This window comes from Chiloscyllium plagiosum, unplaced genomic scaffold (assembly GCF_037043375.1).
Source record: "Chiloscyllium plagiosum isolate Xiang-an unplaced genomic scaffold, Cpla_swu_hap1 HiC_scaffold_38, whole genome shotgun sequence".
Classification (NCBI taxonomy): domain Eukaryota; kingdom Metazoa; phylum Chordata; class Chondrichthyes; order Orectolobiformes; family Hemiscylliidae; genus Chiloscyllium; species Chiloscyllium plagiosum.
The window spans coordinates 47,433,221-47,456,062 of NW_028270176.1; the positions used below are offsets into that span (position 1 = coordinate 47,433,221).

The window sequence follows — 22,842 nt, forward strand, 5'->3', positions numbered from 1 at the left end:
TGTCAGCTCAAGTCTGGAAATTGTCCAAATTTTGTTGTGTTTGAATGTGGACTGAGGAGTCACTAAAAAGTGCGAGATTAATGCAGATTTCACTTCTGACCTTCTGATGGAGGAAAGGTCATTGCAGAAGCAGCTGAACATGATTGGGCCAAGGACACTTTCTTCAGGAACTCCAACAGAGATTTGCTTTGGCTGAGACGACTGGTTTCTAACAAGCAGAGCCATCTTTCAATGTGCGAGGTATGACTGCAGGCAGCAGGGAGGTTGTCACCTGATACCCATTGAACCCAGTTTTGCTCGGCTCCATAATATCAAACTCTGTCGAATGTGACCTTAATGTGAAGGGCTGTCACTCTCCCCTCATTTCTGGAATTCAGTTCTTTGTCCATGTTTAAATCAAGTCTGTAATTCAGACATGAGCTGAGTAGGCCTTGCGTAACCCACATTTACACAGGTTATTGCTGAGCTAGTGCTGCTTGATAGCACCTCCCTACATCTAACTCATGATTGAGCATGGACTGATGGGGCAGTAATTCGCCAGGGTGGTTTCACCTATTTTCTGTGCACAGGACGTGCCTGGCCTATTTTCCACATTGTCCATGCCAGTGTTTAAGCTGTACCGGGATTGCTTGGCTAGCACAAGTCATCAGTATTATTGCCAGAATTTTGTCAGGCTCCATAGCATTTGCAGTAACCCCTGGCCCCCCACCGGCCAACAGTGTCTTGATTTCACATGGGGAGAGGCGAATTCCCTGCTGACAGGTATCTGTGATATTGGTGATCTCTGAAAGATGCCGAGATGAATCACACAATTGGCACTTCTGGCTGAAGATTGCTGTGAATGCTTCAGCCTTAACTTTTGTGCTGATGTGTTGTGCTCTCCAAAGCAGAGCAAGGAAATATCTGTGGAGCTTATTCCTTCAATGAGTTGTTTAATTATCAACTTTAATTCATGTCTTGATGTGGCAGCACAGTGGGCTCAGACCCCTGTTTTCAGAAAGAATGGTCTAGGCACAATATCTCCAGACTATAATTCCAACCCCCACTCCATAATGTGGATATTCACAACAGAAGATTGCTTATCCTTTGTATTGTGTAGATTCCAACAATGCATCGTATATTCGCTTAAATTGTTCGTCTCGAAAATGCTTTACTTCACAGACTTTAGGATATAATGTTCTGTTTTCAATTCTTCTCTCCGACAGACAAGGTCATCGATGTCACACTGGCTTTCCTCCTCACTAATTGCAAAACCAAACGTTTTTCACCTCATCTTTGAACTTACTGATGAAAATTGCTACATTCTTGACTAGACCGTTAATATACGCTACAAACATCAAAGGATCCAGCAACCAGTCATGTAGTAAGCCACTGGACATAAGATGTCTTCACAATGACTACCTTCGACCATTACCTTCTGCCAACAAATAAACCTTCGAATCATTTGCCAAACTGCACCAGATCCCATGAACCCTTACCATATTAAAGATGCAAGATCTGGTCAAAAACCTGATTGAAGTCAAGAAGCATTACATCCACTTTTTACACCCGATGTTACATCTCATTGCCTCTCCGGAAAACAGAATCAACCACTTCCGATATGATATCACTTCCACCAAAGCCATGCTGAATTTCATTGCTTAAACCTTACAATTCCAACTTTTAATGAATGCTGTCTCTTAGATTTACTTATTAACTTCCCTCAAGCTTTCTACTTTTAAACATCGGTTTATGAGTGAAACTACACATTGTCACTTAGCTCCTTTCACCCGATGACAACTCTTCTTATCTCTCTGACAGATAATTTACTCTCGCTGAAATAATCTTGTGTCTCTTCTGTTTCATTCTGGGAAATGGGAATGGAATTGAATACAGTGTTGAAACCAACAGCAATCTATCCGTTTGTTCTTGACACTGTCAGTGTGTGTTCCCCCTCAGAGGCAGGAAGACTTTGTGCTGATAATACGGAAAGTAGCGCCTGATGTATCATTCTCAGCTGGCACACAACTTCCTGTTTCTATGTGCCAGCAGCAAGCCACACATCTCACTTCTGATCAGAAAATAAACCCGGGGGATGCAATCTAGCGGAAACATCTGCCAATGTGGCCTATATCAGGACACAGAGTATGAAGCGATCACATTGAAGTGACATTTGCAAATTGACCTTTTGATCTCTGTTTCGCGGTCTGATTCCAGGACATCACTGGACAAGTCTCTCGACCATCTAACAAGCTCATTCGATTCACTAAGGTCTGGGACATGTCGACATGCACCTTGTCATGTCTTTGATCTTGTACTACTTGTTACTCTCTTTTCAGATTTAATGTTCCCAGTTTTTGATTCTGTCTTCTGTATCCATCATCTTCCCAGCCGAATACATTCTGTTTGATCTGTTTCCTAAATTTTGATCAACTAAACAAATAATACAGTTTTGTACAGACAGGTATGTTGGTGTGTCAGATTAACAGAATCAATATATGGAGAGATCACCTTGGCTGTATCGAACTCTGACCGACATTGAATTCAAATAAAGCTCAGCATCGTATGGTTTCAAACTTTGCAAATCCGCTCTCTTTGAAAGAGCCTGTTCTAACGGTTAATTCTTTTCTTGATTATTTCAGAAACTATGACTAAAAATCCCTATTTTTAACAAAGTTTCAAATATTATTAAAAGTTGCAGCCCTGGCATTTCCTACAGTGAACTTTGTGGTGTTTAAATGTTCTGGTCAAAATGTGCTTCAAGCAGAAGACTGAAACATTGGTTTCTCCGAGTTCCCAGCCATTGCACTTGCAGTTCCATAATAACTGCAAGCTATTGATAAGCCCCAGAGAGAACAGAATGTCCAGGCCCCGTGCACATCCAAGCGCCTGATGTCGGCCTCGAAGCCCTCCGTTTCTTCCTGTCACGCCAACCCAAGCAGTACATGCTCAACCTCAACTACACTTCCTTTCAATCCTCCCACTTCCTCCAAACCAAAGGGGTAGCCATGGACACCTGTATGGACCCCAGCTATGCCTGCCTCTTCATCAGATATGTGGAACAGTCAATCTTCCACAGCTACACCGGTATCATTGCCCATCTTTACCACTGCTACATTGATGACTGTATCAACGCCACCTCATGCTAGCACAAGGAGATTGAACAGTTCATCAACTTTACTAAAGCCTTCCACCCTGACCTAAACTTTACAGGGACCATCTCGGACACCTCCCTCCCTTTCCTAGACCTCTCCACCTCTATCTCCAGTGACCGACTAAACATTTACTGCAAGCCCACTGACTCCCACAGCTACCTGGGCTACACTCCTCCCACCCAACCTCCTGTAAAAATGCCATCCCTTATTGTCAATACCTCTGCCTCCACTGCACCTGCTCCCAGGAGGACCAGTTCCACCATAAAACATCCCGGATAACCTCCTTTTTCAAAGACTGCAATTTCCCCTCCCATATGGTCGACGATACCCTTGAACCCCAACCCTCCAATCGCAACAGGGAGCCCTCCTGGCCCTCATCTTCCACTGCACCAACCTCGCATACATCATATCATCCTCCGCTGCTTCCACCACCTGTAAACAGACCCCATCACTCGGGGTATATTTCCCTCCCTACCCCTATCTGCATTCCGGAGACACCATTCCCTCCGCGACTCCCTCGTCAGGTCCATGCCCCTCCACCAGCCCACACTTCCCCCCTCACCTCCGACAAGGCCCCAAATGATCCTACCACATCCCGGAGCAATTTATCTATACTTCCACAAATGTCATCCACTGTGTCTGTTCCACGTGCTGTGGTCTCCTCTACATCAGGGAGAGAGGACACTAACTTGCGGATCATTTCAGAGAACATCTCTGGGACACCCGTGCCAACAGTGAGCTTTGTGGTGTTTAAATGTTCTGGTTTGACCAGAACATTTAAACACCACAAAGCTCACTGTAGGAAATGCCAGGGCTGCAACTTTTAATAATATTTGAAACTTTGTTAAAAATAGGGATTTTTAGTCATAGTTTCTGAAATAATCAAGAAAAGAATTAACCGTTAGAACAAGCTCTTTCAAAGAGAGAGGATTTGCAAAGTTTGAAACCATACGGTGCTGAGCTTTATTTGAATTCAATGTCGGTCAGAGTTCGATACAGCCAAGGTGATCTCTCCATATATTGATTCTGTTAATCTGACGCACCGTCATATTCTGTTCATTTCCAATGAATAAATACAAAATAACCGAGCCTGAATTTGGGATGATATTAACAGGATTTATTTTGATCTCAGCATGAACAGATTATTTTGACAAAACAGGTGGAGAGATTCACTTCCTGAAAAAGCAGCTCAAGTGGTTGAAGCTGGCACCAAACCGAGTTTGGTCAATACTGAGACAAAAATATAGCATACAGTCTTGAGTGAAATAAAGAAACTGTGTTAGCTCCGGAACAAAATAGAGTGTATTAAATATGAACAAAGACACAAATATTTTAGGATGTAATAGAAAAGTAATTTATATTATATTGAAATGCAAACAGAGATGTGAATTTGTGTCTCTACATTCTTCCTAGCTAAATTAATTATTTCAGAAATGCCTTTGTTAAATTTCATGAATCATTTGTTGGTCCATTCCACGAACCTTGCGAGGTCCTTGTTAAATTCTGAACCATCGCCTTCCAGGTTCACAGTGGTTGCGAGTTTCATGTTACAGCAAATTGTGAAGTTGTGCACTGTATGCCAATGTCTTAGTTAGAAATTTAAAGCAATCACAGCTCCAAACATTTACAAAATATCGCTATGGATATTCCTGGAATCCAAAAAAAATTGTCCCTTTGATCAATGATTTCTAAAATGAACTAACATATCTGTTGTGAAGGAAGTTTTCAAATAACTTGAAGTGCAAATGGTTCACAGGAAGTGAAGAAATTTTCTGCATTTTACAGTTTACAGTCTGTCATAGTATTTGACACAACGTGTCTCACAGTGATATAACTGGGGTGACACTGCAATTGTGACCAATACAAAAACCTATTCAGCCTCCATTGTTTGAAACTAGTCAGTGTTTACTTCTACAAACCGTCTTAACTTGCAGTGCAGTATTAGTTCTGTGCGGTTTAATGCCAGTATCACTATTTAATTTGTGAAAGTGTTGGGTAATTATTGATACACCAGTTGGGGATTTTGAGAATCAGCTCATGTGTTACTCTGTGAAGTATAAAACAGTATTAACATTAATCAAGAATGTTCAGAATTCACTAGCACAATTATGTGATGAAGAATTATCGTGACTTTATTTTGTCTGTGGTTCTGAAAATTTAAAACGATAGCAGATTTTTGATTTGTTTTATACGGAGCTAGTTATTGTGTGACCCAGTCCAGAGAATGTAACACTGTGACGATCTTGATTACTGGGGACAAGGGACCATGGTGACAGTGACTTCAGGTAAGACCCTTGAACTTTCTTAGTGACTTTTTAAAAACTTTCTATTCATGTGACTAATTTCTGAATTAAATGAAACTCAGATTCTGTGCTGAGTTTGGTTTGGTTCGGATTGATTTTTGTTCAGACTCATTACAGACTTCAGTTAAGGCTCAGCAAATAGTTACAATGGGGATGATGGAGTCAGTTACTCGGTGTATCTCTTTTTGTGATCAGATGGGCATTCTGTGTGGCTGGGTTACTTGAAACACCTAATGTCTCTTAATCAGTCAGCTATAAATAATGGTTAATGTCAGTGACACCCTGACTGTGAGTTTTCTTATCAACAACAAACGCTAAGAAATCAAAGATGTTCGAGACATTACTAAACATGATTACAATATGCTAAAATATCATTATTAATTTCTTGAATATATGTTCTTACCCTGATTATATTTTCGCATTTATTTTGTTAATTAGTTGATGACAAGCAGGTTAGAAACTGTCATAAAATTTTCTTGCGGTGCTATATTGCATTCTGTTGATTAGATTCTGAGTTTGTTTTACTTGATTCTGTTGAATTGAGTTGATTGGATTTTGGCTTTGTTTTAGTTGATTCGGTTTGAACTGTGTTGATTGGATTCTGACTTTGTTTTTACTTGGTTTTGTTGAATTGTGTTGATTGGCTTTTGAAATTGTTTATTTGATTCTGTTGAATTGAATTGTTTGGATTCTGATTATGTTTCTTCAAATCTGTTGTTTTGAGTTGATTGGATTCTGATTTTATTTTCCTTGATTCTGTTGAATTGAGTTGATTGGATCTTATTCAGTTTGTGAAATTGATCAGCGTTTTTTATGCTTTCTGTAATCGGTGTTTTCTTTCTGGTGAGGAGATTGACTCTCTGAATTACTTTTCATTACCAATATTTGTGAAGTTCTTTGGTTTTTCATGAATCATTTCTGCATTTGTTAAACTTATATGACACATTTTTCTCTGCTTGATTGAAAACATTACATCCATTTGTAACGGTCTGAAAAACAACTTAAGGCAGAAACCCGGAAGTGTGAGAAATGAAAAAAACGAGTTTTTAATGCATTGACTTTTTTTAAAAAAACTCAGTTCTAATTGTAAACTAACTGAATTTTGTTTTGAGTAGCCTCAATCAAAATAAAATTTGGGACTAAAATCTGAAACTGCAGAATTGGTCAGATTATGTAATTGAAACTAACTTAAAATTATAATGTGGTAATATTTGTCCATTCAGTAATTTTGTTTTGACCATGAAGTGATTAATCAATATATGCCTTCAACCACTCTACTGTGCGCTGCACAAGATTGTCACGATCAGGAAGGATGTACAGGTTGGAAATAAATTGAACTGTTGCCAGAAACGTTTCAGCTTTAAGTGTTAAGTCCCCTCACAAACAAGGCTGCTGTTATGACTTGTTATTTCTATTCAATTTAATCATTAGTTTGTTGGATTCTGAGCAGCTTTGTTAGACTTCAATTTGTTTTTTTGTGTGAGGTTACATCATGTTCTTGGTTCTGTTGAAAATGTTTGCAGAGCTAGTTCTGCTGCAAACACACCGTGTTGTGATCTGGTGATCGTTGATCTGTTGAGGACGGACTGTGCTTGGGTAACATTAAATATGTTATATTTGGGAAACTGTTTTTGGTTTCTACATTGTTGTTGCAATGTTAACACGGTTGGTGACAGTGAACCGCTCCAGGTTCCTCATTCAATGCGATCAGCATGCAAGGTGAAATTTCATAAAGCCTATTATTAAGTGAAAGACAAATCGCAAAGGTTTTAGGAATGAAGGGAAAACAGATACCTTTGTTCGCCATTTTTACTTAAAAGTAATAATTAAGGATTAATCTAATCCATGCTTTACAATCCAAATTCAGAACTCCACTATCTAGTTCAATCACAAGGTCTGTCTTTAAACAGTTTACAAGTCATAGAGAAATATAAATAGAATTTCAAAAGTCTAATGTTCTAATAGTTCTTGCTCTTGAGCAAAAATGCCATGACTGTGTTATAATTAATCAAGAAACACCTTTCAATTCCGCTGTACACTACATACATATTTTTCTGGCTGGAAAAGATCATTGGCAAAGACCATTTGGAAATTCTGCTCAATTCTATGAAGAACAGGTCAGTTTCACTGCTTTGATCAGTTTCATACGTAACTTGAGTTAATTAATTGTTATGTCCCTGATTAAACTGGATTTACAGGATAAAAATAAAACATTAACTGAATTATTTAATCTGCACAGTACTTTAGGTGTTCCCAATTTGTGTATTTTAAATAAATAGTTACATTTTCCAACAAAATATCAACTGAGGAGTCATTCTTTCGAAACAACTGCTATAGTGAATTATGTGACCAAGTCCAAATTTCGAATGAATTAAAATAATCCACTCATGACCTCGCAGGGCAGCATGGTGGCTCAGTGGGTGGCACTGCTGCCTCACAGTGCCAGGGTCCCAAATTCGATTCCACCCTCGGGTGACTGCCTGTGTGGAGTTTGCACATTCTCCCTGTGTCTGCGTGGGTTTCCTTCGGGCGCTCTGGTTTCCTCCCACAGTCCAAAAGATGTGCAGGTCAGGTGATTGGCTGTGCTAAATTGCACACAGTGTTCAGGGATGTGTAGGTTAGGGTGCATTAGTCAGGGGTAAATATAAATTAGGGGGAATGAGTCTGGCTGGGCTACTTACTGTTCAGAGGGTCAGTGTGGAATTGTTGGGCCAAATGACCTGTTTCTATACTGTAGGAACACTACTCTTAAAACCATGGGAGTGCTTGCTGCAAATGCAGAGAATTCATTTTACATCGATGTGTTCAGACGGATGCAGAGTTCACAAATTTGCAGAAGACATGAACTAGAGGATAACAGAGCACATTGTTTATTCAGACACTGAAAATAGAGTAATATTTATTTTAATTAATATACTTGACCAATTTATTGCAATGTAGTGATCGGAAGGAATCTGCTCACATTAGTTAAGTGTGACAATCATTTAGATTAGATTTCCTGCAGTATATATCGGGCCATTTGGCCCAACAAGTCCACACCGACCCTCTGAAGAGTAACCCATCCAGACCCATTCCCCTACCCTATATTTACCCCTGACTAATGCACCTAACACTATGGACGATATAGCATGACCAGTTCACCTGACATGCACATCTTTGGATTGTGGGAGGAAACCCACACAGACACAGGGGAGATTGTGTAAACTCCACATAGGCAGTCACCCGAGGCTGGAACCGAGCCTGGGTACCTGGATCTGTGAGGCAGCAGTGCCCACATTTACTTAGACATCCGCTAAAACGGGCAACTCCAGACAGAAGCATGTTTTCATCTCATACCTTTTTAAACATTTTCGTTCATTAAAAGCAGTTAACACGAAAATGACCTTGCCCTAATTCCTTCCAGAGAAATGCTTTCCACACTAGAATGCAGTATTGACTTTATGCAGCGCATGCAAAATCTCCACAGTTCAAGGAACGTTTTAAGAATATGTAAAAATAATTTAGAGAATAATCCATTTCCTCCGGATCTGTGCTTTAATTGGCGATATTTCCCACCTCAATAATTTTGTTAAATACAATGACTTATTAAGTTTATTAACTCAGTGGTTATTTGTGTTCATTGTGAACACATTCTCGTTCACATTAATCCACTGGTTAGTTCCTCTGATGAATGTTCAATTACAGTGAATATATTTGACGTGAGGAGTTGAGCAATGTATCCTCTAGGATTAAGTCTGTTGTACAGTTTGTTTCAGTGCTATGTCTGACTTACTTGTCAACGGTCCTGACCATTTGTAAATTGTCCAGTTCGGATACCTGAATCTCAGACAGTTCAATTTCATCTTGAGCTTCAAAACCACTTTTATCTGCCAGAAATACAATATTCGATTAGGTGCCTCAGAATTGAGAGCCCTGACTAAGTTGTTCCAGTCAGAATGAACGTTTCAGGAACAAAAGGCAGATAGCAAGAGTTTTGAAATTGTTTGTTGGCAACAAGAGATATTTGATTGAGCGAGGCAGAGGGAAATATGCTGCATATTTTCTTTGTGCCTCAGTTATGCAGGACATGTTTCGTGGCACAATGTAGAATCAGAATTTTTTTGCATCTTATTATTTGAAAACCTTTTATCAGCTTTTAATGTCATTGGAAACGGTCTAATTACACTTCAAAACATTTTAATCTTTCCAAACTAAGTAGACCGTCTGGTGCAGCAACATTCACAGGGGAAAGAGGAAGGGAGTTCTAGGTTGAAATCCAGTGACAGTGAATTGATGGCAATGCAATTCCTAGATTTATTCTGCTGTAGTTCCCATAGAGTTTGAACAATTTGGAGCTGCTGTCAAAGCATTCTTGGATATATGTTGAAATGTTACTTTCATTGTACAAAAATTCTGGAACAATCCCTGGTTGTTGGAAGGTGATAATAACTAACATGGTTTACGTATTGTCAAAACATGTGGGCTGTGTTCTCCGTGATAGTGTCAAGCTCATTGTGTTCAGGTCTGTTGTGATGTTGTATTAGAGTCCCTGATTCTATGCCAGGTGGCCTGTGTTCACTTACAACCTGTTAGAGAGGTATGTAACACAATCTCTTATCAGGTTACTTCAGTGCAAGAAAGCAGATTGACATGTCTGGGTGTTTGTTGGAATTCCACTCCCAGAGGCCAATGAAATCTATTCAATCACTGTCCTGACTTGTGTCTCTTAGATATTAAACAGAATTTTGGTGGATAGCAGCTTTTTCCAGATCAATATTTGTTCACAAGCTTTTGGGCATCGCTAGATGGGGTTAATGGAGTAAGTGCTCAAAGAAATCCCAGCTTTTGATTTGCTGTTCTAACAATATCATTTATAACTAATCCAGAATGAATCATTTTCGAAGCATATTTGATGAGATTAGGCTTAGGCTGTTTTACTTTATATTAAACCAGTGCTGGAGCTGAATTTGATTGTTCAGTACGCTGGGAGTTCCGCTAAATCCAACATTTGCTGCAGATGGTGATAGCTTTTCAGTTGGTCTTCAATTGCTATCTCAGACCATCCAGTACCTCTGCTAAGAATTCTTTTTCCAACAGGAGTCAAGCCAACGTAATCACTGTTTATCTCAACAGGTGTGATCTCTTGTGCTAAAAACATGAAAACAATTTGGTGAAGAGGGGGGGGCGGGGGTCTCTGGATGCGAAAGGTTAACCTTGCCTTCTCTCCCCAGGAGCTGCTAGACCTGCTGAGTTTCTTCAGAAATTTCTGTCTTTATTTTGGTTTTCTAGAATTTAAAGTTTGTTGTTTCATTGAAAAAAGTTGTGTTCGATGAAACACGTTCTTCAGAGAAAAGATGCATTTGAACAAATTGCGAATGTTCAGAGATATTAAATATCAGAGAATCATTGAATTGGAGCGCCCTGATCTCGAGCTGTAGTTTCACAAGAAACTATGATGAAGTAACAACACACTCCAGAGTGCAGTGGCTGCTGTAATTGGGTGGAAGTTATTTTGATCACTCAGATAGAGAATGTCAATGATCCCGTTCCAAATAATCAACAGAAGGTTTTTTTACAGTATGTGTGAAACAATTAATTTGTTGAAATATTTTAATAAAAAGTGTTCACCACCAGTGCTAACTTAATGAATGACACAATGATAGGAAGGTAGGAGCAAGAGGAGGGCACTCAGCCCGTCGAGCTGTTCCACCACTTACTTAGATCATGGAGCATCTGTGAGCTAAATCCACAGGTCTCCCTTTGGCTAAAGCTCTTCAACACCTTTGATTAACAAGCAAAAACTATCCCAGATTACTGATTCGATTGCCCGTAACAAAGGGAAACACCATTTCTGAAAGACATTCCTGTGAGTACTGTGACACAATGAGGCTGGAATTAATTGCTCATGAAAGTAAACTTTCAATCTCTGACAATTTCCAATTGAAACATCCCAATCATCATATTTCTTTAATTTAACACTATACTTCCCTGGAATAAAGAAATATAATGTGTGATTGCCTTGCTAAAAATGAGGGAAGCTTCATTCCTATTATATAATTAAGAAATAGCTCTGCTCATTCAGTGAAAACACAGTCAAATCACACAAAAGGAAACCATGTCATCTTGTGTAGACACACAAGTGCCTCAAATAATTTTCAATTCTTCCAGTGGTTGTTTGAATCTCTAGACAGGTGTGGAAGTGTCAGACTTTTTATATCGCCTTGAGAAACCAGTTATCATCAGCCTAGCACATTCACAGCGCTGTTGGGAAGTGAGTCCCATGGCTGTGATCAAGGAAGAGGAAACGGCAGAGAAATAGTTGAGAGTCAAGTTGAAGTCTAATTTGGAGGAGAGCTTTCAGGTAAAGCATTTACATGCATGTGCGCCCTTATCCTCAAGGATCACAGCTTTGGAACATGCTGCCGAAGGGACATGTCAGCATGCAAACTGGAAGCTGAAGAAGGCCCCGCGGCCCCTCTAGAATGCTATTCCATTCATGGGATCATCATTAATCTTGCTGCTCACCAGTCTTCCCAACACACCGATAACATTGAACCTGATTGTTTGCTGTCCAGCAAAAGAATGGTGAACCTTTGGAATTCTCCACCACAGAAATTGATTAAGGACAAAACATTAAATGATTTCAATAAGGAGATAGATTCCTTCAATCCTTAAAAAAATGCTCCGGATATGTGGGAGAAAGGCAAACAGGGTTCAATACTGGTTGAAAGCCATGAAAACATTGCATGGGGCATGGTTTGTAAGTTTGCACGTAATGCCGACATTGGTGACATAATTGGCAGTGAAAGTTATCTAAACGAACAATGAGATCATGATCAGCTGGGCCAATGGGCTGAGGAGTGGCAGATGGAGTGTAATTTAAATGAATACAACATGTTGCTTTTTGAGAAGACAAATCAGGTCACGACTTACAGAGTTAATGGTAGGGCACTGGGTAGTGATGTTAAACACAGGGCCCTGAGGATCCAGACTCAGAGTCTTACAGAGTTAATGGCAGAGCACTGGGTAGTGATGTTGAACACTGAGGACCCTGAGGGTTCAGACTCATAGATTCTTGAAAGCGGTGTCTCAAGTACCTAGTGTGTTGAAGGTGTTTGGCACATGTACCTTCATTGGTCAGAGCACCGAGTGCAGGAGTTAGGGCTTCATGTTGTAACTGTCCAAAACATTGGAATGAACTGCCAGAGGAAGTGGTAAATGCAGAGATAGGTCCAACATTTAGAAGACATTTGAACAGCTACAGGAACTGGATCGGTCTGGATGGATATGGGCCAAAGGCAGGCAAGTGGAATTAGTTTAATTTGGAAACTCTGGTCAGCATGGATGAGCTGGACCAAAGGAACTGTTTCTGTGCTGTACGACTTTATGACTCACTGACTTTATGGTGGAGTAGGCTCAAAGTTGGAAGGTGGTGAGCAAGTGAGGGGCTAGATTAGGCATGTGGGAGAGTTTGGGCTGGTAGGCTGTGAGGTGTTGGCTGGCTGCTGGGTAAGCTTGCATGCACTCTGTCTGGCAAGGTGGCATCAAGGTAAATGGTAATGGTCACAAGATAATTTGGTTGAATTGTGCTTGGTAGGTGAGGGGTAGTTTGAGCTGAAATGCAGGAGGTCTGTCTTTGCCAGGCTGGTTAGTGCAGAGGTGGGCAGGATGCCAGGCTGGTTAGTGTAGAGGTGGGCAGAGTGCCAGGATGTTTCGGGGGTGGAAGGTCACTGTAATGAAGTGACAGGGGGACGTGTTGTCTAAATGCAAAGCTCAGAGTCTGGCAAAATGGTGGGTTGTAAAGCACAGATGCGAAAGGAGCTAGGATGCAATGTGCACAGGTTGACTTGGGTAAGGTGAGAGGTCAGTGATCAAGGACTGAGGTCACGTCTTGGGTAGTGGGCTTTTGTCCGAGGTGGTGAAAATGATGGTACCAGGTCCAGTCAGGCCCAGATTCACCATGGGCCAGGTGCAGGGCGGCAGGAGTGTAAATGAGTGAAAGGAATTGAGATCATATGTCCATCTGGAATATAGAATATAGAACATTACGGTGCAGTACAGGCCCTTCAGCCCTCGATGTTGCGCTGACCTGTGGAACCAATCTGAAGCCTATCTATCTTACACGATTCCATTTTCATCCATATGTTTATCCAATAACCCTTTAAATGCCCTTAAAGTTGGCGAGTGTACTATTGTTGCAGGCAGTGTGTTCCATGGCCCTACTACTCTCTGAGTAAAGAAACAACCTCTGACATCTGTCATCTATGTCCTCTCCTGCTAGCCATCACTATTCAAGGAAAAATACTTTCACTGTCCACTCTCTGTTTATCTTTTATGTCTCAATTAAGGAAACTCTCAACCTTCTTCTCTCAAATAAAAACAGCCTCAAGACCCTCATCCTTTCCTAATTAAACCTTTCCACCATACCAAACAACATCCTGGTAAACCTCCTCTCAACTCTTCCAAAGCTTCCACATTGTTTCTATAATGTGCTGACCAGAACAGTACACAATACTTCCAAGTGCGGCCACACCAGAATTTTGTACAGCTGGAGCCTAACGTCGTGGTTCTGAAACTCAGTCCCTCTATCGATGAAAGCCAACACAAAGTATGTCTTCTTAACAACTCTATCAAACTGACTGGCAACTTTTAGGGATCTATGTACATGGACACCGAGATCTCTCTGCTCAGCTACACTACCAATATGGATTGCCTTGGATGTGTTTCTTTTGATAGGGGTTGTGTGTTCCGGGCATAAATGGGTGTATAGCAGGGTAGGGTTTGCCAATGTGAGTGGGAATTTAGGTCTAGACAGAGTAAGTGCAGTGGTTAGTCTGAGACATGAGGTTTGGTGGTGAACTGCGTGTCAGTTTGATAGTTATTAAAGTTAAAGATTACTTGTTCATTTCTCAAATCATATTTACGTAAATACTCAGCTGTAACACTCCAAAGTCTCTGAACCTTAATGGTCCTCCATTTTTCAGAGGCCTCCAGAATTCAGATAATTGTAAATGAGATGTTTCAACTTCCACTATTCAAGGAAAAAGACTTTCACTGTCCACTCTCTGTTTATCTTTTATGTCTCAATTAAGTAAACTCTCAACCTTCTTCTCTCAAATAAAAACAGCCTCAAGACCCTCATCCTTTCCTAATTAAACCTTCCCACCATACCAAACAATGGCATGAGTTCAGCCGTGACAGCCATCCTCCCCGTCCCAGTGCTCAGCTCCTGCCTGTGCTGCTGCTGCAGTGACCTTCCTCCCAGAGAGAACATTCTGCCTTGCATTGATAAGTGAGGAAGGCTCACTGGGCCTGATTTCCAAGTATGGGGACGGCAAACACGAGGGGACACAACTTTAAAGTGAGGGGAGATAGGTATAAGACAGATGTCAGAGGTAGTTTCTTTACTCATTGAGTAATAAGGGTATGGAATGCTTTGCTTGCAACAGTAGTAGATTCGCCAAGTTTAAGTACATTTAAGTCGTCATTGGACAAACATATGGACGTACATGGGATAGTGTAGGTGGGATGGGCTTCAGATTAGTATGACTGGGCAGCGCAACATCGAGGGCCGAAGGGCCTGTACTGCACTGTAATGTTCTATGTTCTATGATTCACTCTGATTTCTCTCCGGGGGTACTGCCAGTTGTTGGGTATTTCCAGCAGCAAGGCACCTAGTGGTTAGTGCTGCTGCCTCACAGTGCTAGGGACTCGGGTTCCATTCCAGCCTCGGGTGTCTCTCTGTGTGGAGTTGGCACTTTCTCCCCATGTCTGTGTGCGTTTCCTCCCACAGTCCAAATATGTGCAAGCTGGGGGAATTGCAAATGTTGTGTTCAGTGATTGGGAGTGAAGGTGCATTAGTCAGGGTTAACTGTAGCATAATAGGGTAGAGGAATGGGTCTGGATGCGTTACTTTTCAGAGGGTGGGTGTGGACTTGTTGGGCCAAATAGCCTGTTTGCACACACTGTAGAATTTCGATGAATCTGCATTTCCTTGGTTTGTATTTTATGAAATGTCTCTGCTCTTCACAGCAATCCAGTGAAAGTGTCAGTTGGTGAGATCTTCAAACAGTTACTGGGGTGGGATCAGGAAGTTCTTCTTCCTAAATTATATGGTAATGGTCAAGGTCGAGGGCATGTTTCTAAAGAGGGAACCAATGATCATGATCAGCAACTGGTAGGAAACAAAAATAAACCCCAGTTATGCTGTCGACTTCAGCGGGAGCATACTGGCAAACGTTTACAGCTGAGGATACATTTGAGTAACTGATAAGGTCAAATTAACAGAAACTAACATGCTCAATTGGTCATTCTATTGTAGAGACACCATCGCTCCCCACACTTTATGGCCTGGTCTCCTCCTGTCAGGAGCACAACACCGGTTCTGTGATCTTTGGTTGTTTGGCGATGGACTATTCCCCTGACGTCACCAAGGTAACCTGGAAGAAAGGTGGGGAGCTAATCACGACTGGATTGAAGACTTACCCATCAGTGAGAAACAAGAAGGGAACCTACACCCTGAGCAGCCAGTTAACCCTGCCCGGGTCAGCGGTAGATTGCCCCAGCAAAATCTCCTGTGAGGTTCAACACAGCGGGACACACAAGAGCAAAGAAATGCCATGTCCAGGTACGTGTTGTAGGAACTGAGATAAACAGATCATCTGTGATTAACATGAAGAAGGCATTATTTATAACCGTTTTCACAGACTCACCTTATACAGCACAGGAAAAAGGCCCTTTGATCCACCCAATTCACGCCTATCAATAACAGCCACCTAACTATTCCAGTCTCATGTGCCAGCCTTGTGTGACTTGCCCTTGCAAGGATACTTCATACTTATAATGAGGGGCTCAGTCTCTACATGACTTATAGGTGCTGAACTCCAGGCTAACACCACCCTCTGTTTGATTTTGTTTTCCCCTGAGATCCACTTGGAACCTCCTGGCCTTACCTTCACCCTGTGCCCCTGAGGCATTGATCTCTCCATAAGGGGAAAGGTTTCATCCAGTTTACCCTGTCTATGCCTAAAATAATTCTAGACATCATGATAATCTTCTCCCTAATTCTCCTCTGCTCCAAGGAAAACCCCTGTCTATCTAAACTAGTTTCATAACTAAAACCCTCCAACCCAGGCAAGACCCTGGCAAATCTCATCAATACTGCCTTCAGTGTAATCACATTCCTTCCATAACATGCACACAACGCTTCAGTATGGCCGAACCAGTGTTTTATTAAGTTCCAGTATCATCTCACCCACTCTTCATTGTCAATGTCTCGGCTAATAAAAGCAAATATCCTCCCACTTTCTTAGCCTCTTTATCCAGACGACACAGTACTATAGGGGATCGGTGGGTACATGCACCAAAGATCCTCAGGCCTTTCCAGGGTTCCACCATTCAAAACGTCATACCTCACAGATTCTTCTGCCGAATTACATCACCTTACATTTATTCAGAATAGTTTCAATTTGCAACTATTCTCTTCACATACAACCAACCTGTTTATATCCTCCTGCAATCTAAAGCCATTATGCTCATGACTTACCAACATGACAGTTTTCATTTCATCTGTGAATTCACTGGTTAATCCTCCTAAATTTGAGTCTCAATCATTGGTATGTAAGAGAAATAGCATGGAAATCAACACTAATCCCTACAGAACACCAGGAGACATAGATTTCCAGTCACGCAGACACCCGATGACTATTAACCCCTGCTCCCACCACTCAGCCAGTTCTAGATCCAATCTTTCAAATTAACTCGGATCCCATTGGCTCTGATTATTGCTATCATCTGGACATCGAGTTATCTCTATGAAAACTACTATCAAATTGTTACACGTGACTTCCTCTCAATAAAACCGTGCTGAAAATTGTTGATTTATCTTGCAAATGAAGACTAATTTCACTTCTCAATAGTTTCCTGACCACTGAGACTAGCTTGACAGATCTGTGTTTTCATTATTTATCCCTTCCTTCGTCCTGCATAACAGTGCAACGTTGGCTGATCTACACTCACTTGTCACAACTGCTGTGGCCAGACAGGAATTCTAAATTATTGTCAGCGACCCAACTATTTCATCCTTTGCATCGCTCAACCGCTTGGTATACTTTTCACCTGCCCTGGAAATATAACCACTTTTCATTCAGCAAGACAACACAGAACATCACGTCATGTGTCCTAATTTCTGAAAGTACATCACAATACCCCTCCATGATTTCTGTCCCCACATTGTCCCTCTTACTAGTGAACACTGACACAACACATTCGTTTTGACCACAACCAAATCCTCCGGCTCCACTCCAATAATAACACTTAATGGGCATTATTGTTTCCCGAATAATTCTTTTATTATGAATGAGTCTGTAACTTTTAAAAATATTTTCCTTTATTTTGACTGCTATTATTTTCTCATGGTCCCTTTTGCTCTTCTAATTCCTTTGTCTTTCAAACTCCCCCTTGCACGTTCTGTACTCCATATTAGTTTCTATTGTTTTGAGATTTCAGTATAGACCGGAAGCCTCCCTTGTTTCTCTTTATCTCCCCCTCCATGCCCTTTGGTGTCCAGAGCCCGCTGCATTCTTGGTAACATGCAGTGGCTTCCTGGGAAATGTCCTCCCTGTGATTTTCCTATCTCTTTCTTAAATGTGTCACACTGCTCTGACCCAGATTTACCAATAAGTGTCAGCTTCCAGTCCACTCTGGTCAAGTCATTACCTGATCTTACGAAAATTGTCCTTCCCCTTTTCAGAACTTTGGGCCAATTTCTATTCCTTTGCAGTACAATCTGAAATCCAACTGATTTACGATCACTGTCTGCAAAGTGCTCCACCATTGATGTTTTACCCACTGGGTCGACTTCATTCCCAAAAGTTAAGTTCAGGTTCACCCCTCTCTTGCAAGGTCTGGATTAAAATTCTCTGTATTAAACACATACTTTGTTCAAATATTCTCCTGGGGGCATTTTCAGAATTGTGCTCCCTCTAATTTTTGACAAAATGAATATCCAAGCCTATGCTGAGGAAGTTAAAAACCTCTTTTCTCATTCCCCTATTTAATTTGCATGTCTCTGAAATTTGCCCATGTATTTGCACTTGGTCTTTTGGACCAATAGTAAGGTCTATCGTGCTCTCTCAGTAGTTATGTTTGCTGTGTTTTGGATTTGAAGTACTGTCCATTTGCCTTTGTTCAAGGAGGTATCCATGATTTCATTTCTCTTTACAGCCTAAAATACTCTTGTCAGAATTGCGACAGAAGCAACACTCTGTACCGCACACCCCCGCCCCCATCATTTTCTACCTTTCCCTGTCTCGCCTGAAGGCACTAAATCCTGGAATATTGAATAGCCACTCCTGCCCGGCTCTCAATATGTCTCCGTGATAGCAACGGCATCATATCTTCATTTATGCCAGTAATTCGTCTGCCTTGTTCATCCGACTCTGTCATTAAAACGAATACCATCCAACGTTGCTATCTCCCTTCTGACGTTACCGGCCTATAGTTTCTCTGCCTCCTTGACTCCCTTGCTGTGTCCTCTAACTTTAGCCTTTCACATTGTCCTGCTGATCTTTCTGTGTGGATCCCAGCTTCTCCAGCACTCTGCACAATTATGATTCCTGTGTCCATTAACCACAAGAAACCTTGATATATGAGAACTGATTGTATTTGTTATGAAATTTGTCAGATAATATATGTGATGTGTTTCCTAAAGGTCCAGATATTCTCCCACCAACCCTTCTCCTAACTGTGAGCTCCAGTGAAGAAATCGCAAGCAGCAAGTTTGCAACCGTCATCTGTTCAATCATCGAGTTCCATCCGAAGTCAATCTCCGTGAGTTGGTTGAAAAATGGCCGACCCTTGGATTCTGGCTTCTTCACGTCTCCCGTGTGTGAGGCAAACGGGAACTTCTCGGTGACGAGTCGGCTGATGGTCCCTTATGGTGAATGGTATAACAGTGCGGTCTATACCTGCCAGGTCACTCATGGAGAGAACACTCAAAGTAAAAACATCACCGCACTCCAGGGTAAGAGACACAGACTGAGAGAGCTACAAATCATTCTGAACTCTGATGTGACTCAAACACACTAATTTATCAGGCATAGTAAACAGCACGGTACAGCTTCTCGTTTCCCAACATGCCACGTATCTCATTTCAGTTTGAGTGTTACATTAGCATTGCTCATAATTCAACCTTTTGGCAAGTCAGAAAAGCATGTTTCCTCTCTGTTGAAGATAGATATATAGACAGTGAGCTTTGTTAAATAGTTTGTTGCCTGACCATGCTGGGAGAGGCATTCAGAGTGCTGAATGCTTGCCTGGTAGCTGCTTCAAGGATAAGTTTGGGGTGGAGGGGGGGTATTGGAGAGATATGTGATTGAAACATAGAAAATACTGAGAGACTGAGGTCGAGTGAATGTGGAATAGATGCTTTGACTGGTAGGCGAGACTAGGACCCAAGGGCACAGTCTCAGGATCAAAGGGGCACTGTTTAGAACTGAGATGGGGAGGGATTTCTTCAGCCAGAGGGTGATGAGTCTGTGGAACATGTTGCTGCAGAGGGCTGTGGAGGCCAGGCCATTGTGTGTACTCAAGCCAGAGATAGATCGGCTCTTGTTTAGTACGGGGAGAAGGCAGGAGAATGGCTTTAGCCCGAAATGTCGATTTTACTGCTCATCGGATGCTGCTTGACCTGCTGTGCTTTTCCAGCATCGTTCTGATCTAAACTCTGGATTGGCCGAACAACCTTATTCTGATCCTCTATCAAATTGACGTAGTGAAAATATGCAGTGACCCTTACTTGAAAATAAATCAAAATGCGTTCAATGCTTCATTCCCTGCTCAGGAATGACCTGTTTATTGGACATTGTACGACATCGATTTTTATCTGGTACTGAGCTCTTTAACTTCATTTATGGGATCAGACCACAGACCAAGTGGCTATCACATTTGATAAATTGGGATAAACGTGATCTCACTGAGCTGCCTTAAGATGCTCTCTGTAATTAGTGGATGAGGCAGGAGAATAAATTCTGATGGGAATGCTACAATAGGGATGAATGAACTAGGAACTCAAGACAGGCTGATTTAGCCTGGTTTGGGGTGGCGATGTTTACACAGTGAGTAGTGGATGTCTATAAAATTAGTGACATTTCCATCGCGTTTGTAGATTAATTTAAGACGCTTTTGTTTGTTTTTTTTTCTCCCCTGCTCTATGAAGAAATTTAAAAATGCAGCTTGGTAAATAAAGTGAAAGTACAGACCAGTTATGAACTAACTGAATGGAGGGAAAGACTTAAGGAGATGGGTGTCCTTCTCGATATCCAATGCTGTACTCAATGTCTTGTTTTCAGATCTATTCCAAACACAGCCCACGAGGAACAATGACATAAATTAGAGAATGACATCACACCAATAACGCAAAGTATTTTTAATCATGTTAAATATAATGAACATAATTTCCATGGCTGTTCACTGCTCCTGTAACACTTTAGAACTCTGCAAAGAGAATAATAATTATTTATTATAATCTGTCCAAAATTTGGGATGTGATTTGGCAGTCAGTGTGACCAGCAGCACTTGCACCTTAAGGTTATGAACATGGAAATGAACTCATTATATTCAGATTACTCTTGTCACAAGTATCAATGGATGGTCTTAAGTGAGAGACAAACTCCGAAAGAAAGATAATTCCATGGGTTACATGATGGTATCTTCGATGATTTTACTTTTTTCACGGTTTCACTTGTTACAAAGCCAGTGTTCTTTCGGAATAATTACACAGGGTATGTTATCGGTAATCACAAATGCTTCACAGATCAAAATACATCAACAATAGTAAGCATCGTTTCAGCAATAGTTGGAGTTGCCATTTTGGAGGTGGTGTCTTCACCCTGTGAAGGGGTAATCTGAAGATTAGCTGTTTGTATCAGAAAGGGGCATTTTTCATTGACTTTGATTTTTGTTTCATAGAAGATACCGAGTGCCACCCTAACACCGTTAAAATCCTCCCACCGGCAGTAGAACAAATCTTACTGGAGGCGACGGTGACGTTAACCTGTGTTGTGTCCAATCTTCCTTCTGGAGTCAATGTGACCTGGAAACAAGAAAAGAAGCCTCTGAAATCAGAGATTGCTGAGCAGCCTGGACAGAATCCCGACAGCGTGATCAGCAAATTAGACATTACTACTGAAGCCTGGCTGAGTGGCGTTACTTTTGAATGTGTGGTGTACCATCAGAATCTACCGACTCCGCTGAGAGACTCCATCCACAAGGAGAAAGGTGAGCGGTGAGATTAAAGCACAAAGGATCCCATGTGATATCCAGATCCAGTTACATCAATGACAGGCTTTGATTGGTAATGAACCAACACCGTTGGGGGCATTAATGATGCATCTGAAGGCAGGATAGCTAAGTAGCTGATTAAGAAAAAGATGGACCAAAGGATATTGTATTCTGATTAAGTCAGATAAGGTGGGAAGAAGCCTGAGTTGTGACGCCACCATCAGCAATGACAAATGGACAGAATGTCCTCTTTGTGGGCTGGAAACATGGAGGCAACATTCACATTAAACTTTCCTTTTTTTAATGAACAGTATGCGTACCATTCTGCTCCTTTAGAAAACGAAAGTAAATAAATCCCAAATTAAACATGGCGTATTTTAATATTTAGTGAAATTGTGATATTGGTTCAGGATTTTTTTGGTTGATTTATATTTGTCTCAAATATTCTGCAGTGATTAATCCACTGGAGCCGTCAGTGTCGGTCCTCCTGCCACCAACAGCAGAAATCTCCGCTCAGAGGTTTCTCTCCCTCACCTGTTTAGTGAGAGGTTTCTCCCCCCGAGAGATCTTTGTCAAGTGGACAAACAATGACAAGCCGGTGAATCCCAGTAACTACAAGAACACCGAGGTGATAGCGGAGAGCGACAACACCTCCTTCTTCATCTACAGCCTGTTATCCATTACAGCGGAGGAGTGGGCCAGCGGTGCTTCTTACTCCTGTGTGGTGGGACATGAAGCGATTCCATTGAAGATCATCAACAGAACAGTCGATAAATCCAGCGGTAAACCGAGTTTTGTAAACATTTCACTTGCACTGATGGACACTGTTAATTCATGTCAATAAAAATCTCAAAGTTGCATTTAATAATTCAACAGAAGTAATGAAGTGTTTCTTTTCCTCCAGTTGTGAGTTAAATACTGAATTAGTTGTTTCTCACTCTGACTTACATTGCATCTGTGTAGTTAAAGTGGATTATTAACAGGTCTAGAACGAGTGTCTTGTGCAGTTAATGTTCTCTGCTCAGATACACCCTGGGTCAGAGATAGAGTAAAGCTCACTCATTGCAGGATTCCGCCAAGGACGTTATCCATCCTAAATCCCTCTGTGACAAAATCTGACAATGTCCATTTTATATCAAGGGTAG

General features: G+C 41.3%; 1 gene segment (V, D, J or C); it reads left to right on the top strand.

The window, feature by feature from the left end:
* Positions 1-5,302: 5,302 nt before the first annotated feature.
* LOC148139490 (Ig heavy chain C region-like) lies at positions 5,303-22,565 on the top strand. The segment is given in 5 exon segments: positions 5,303-5,419; positions 15,738-16,043; positions 19,128-19,439; positions 21,386-21,694; positions 22,150-22,565. Coding segments are annotated over 5 exon segments (1,338 nt in total).
* The last annotated feature ends 277 nt before the right edge of the window (positions 22,566-22,842 follow it).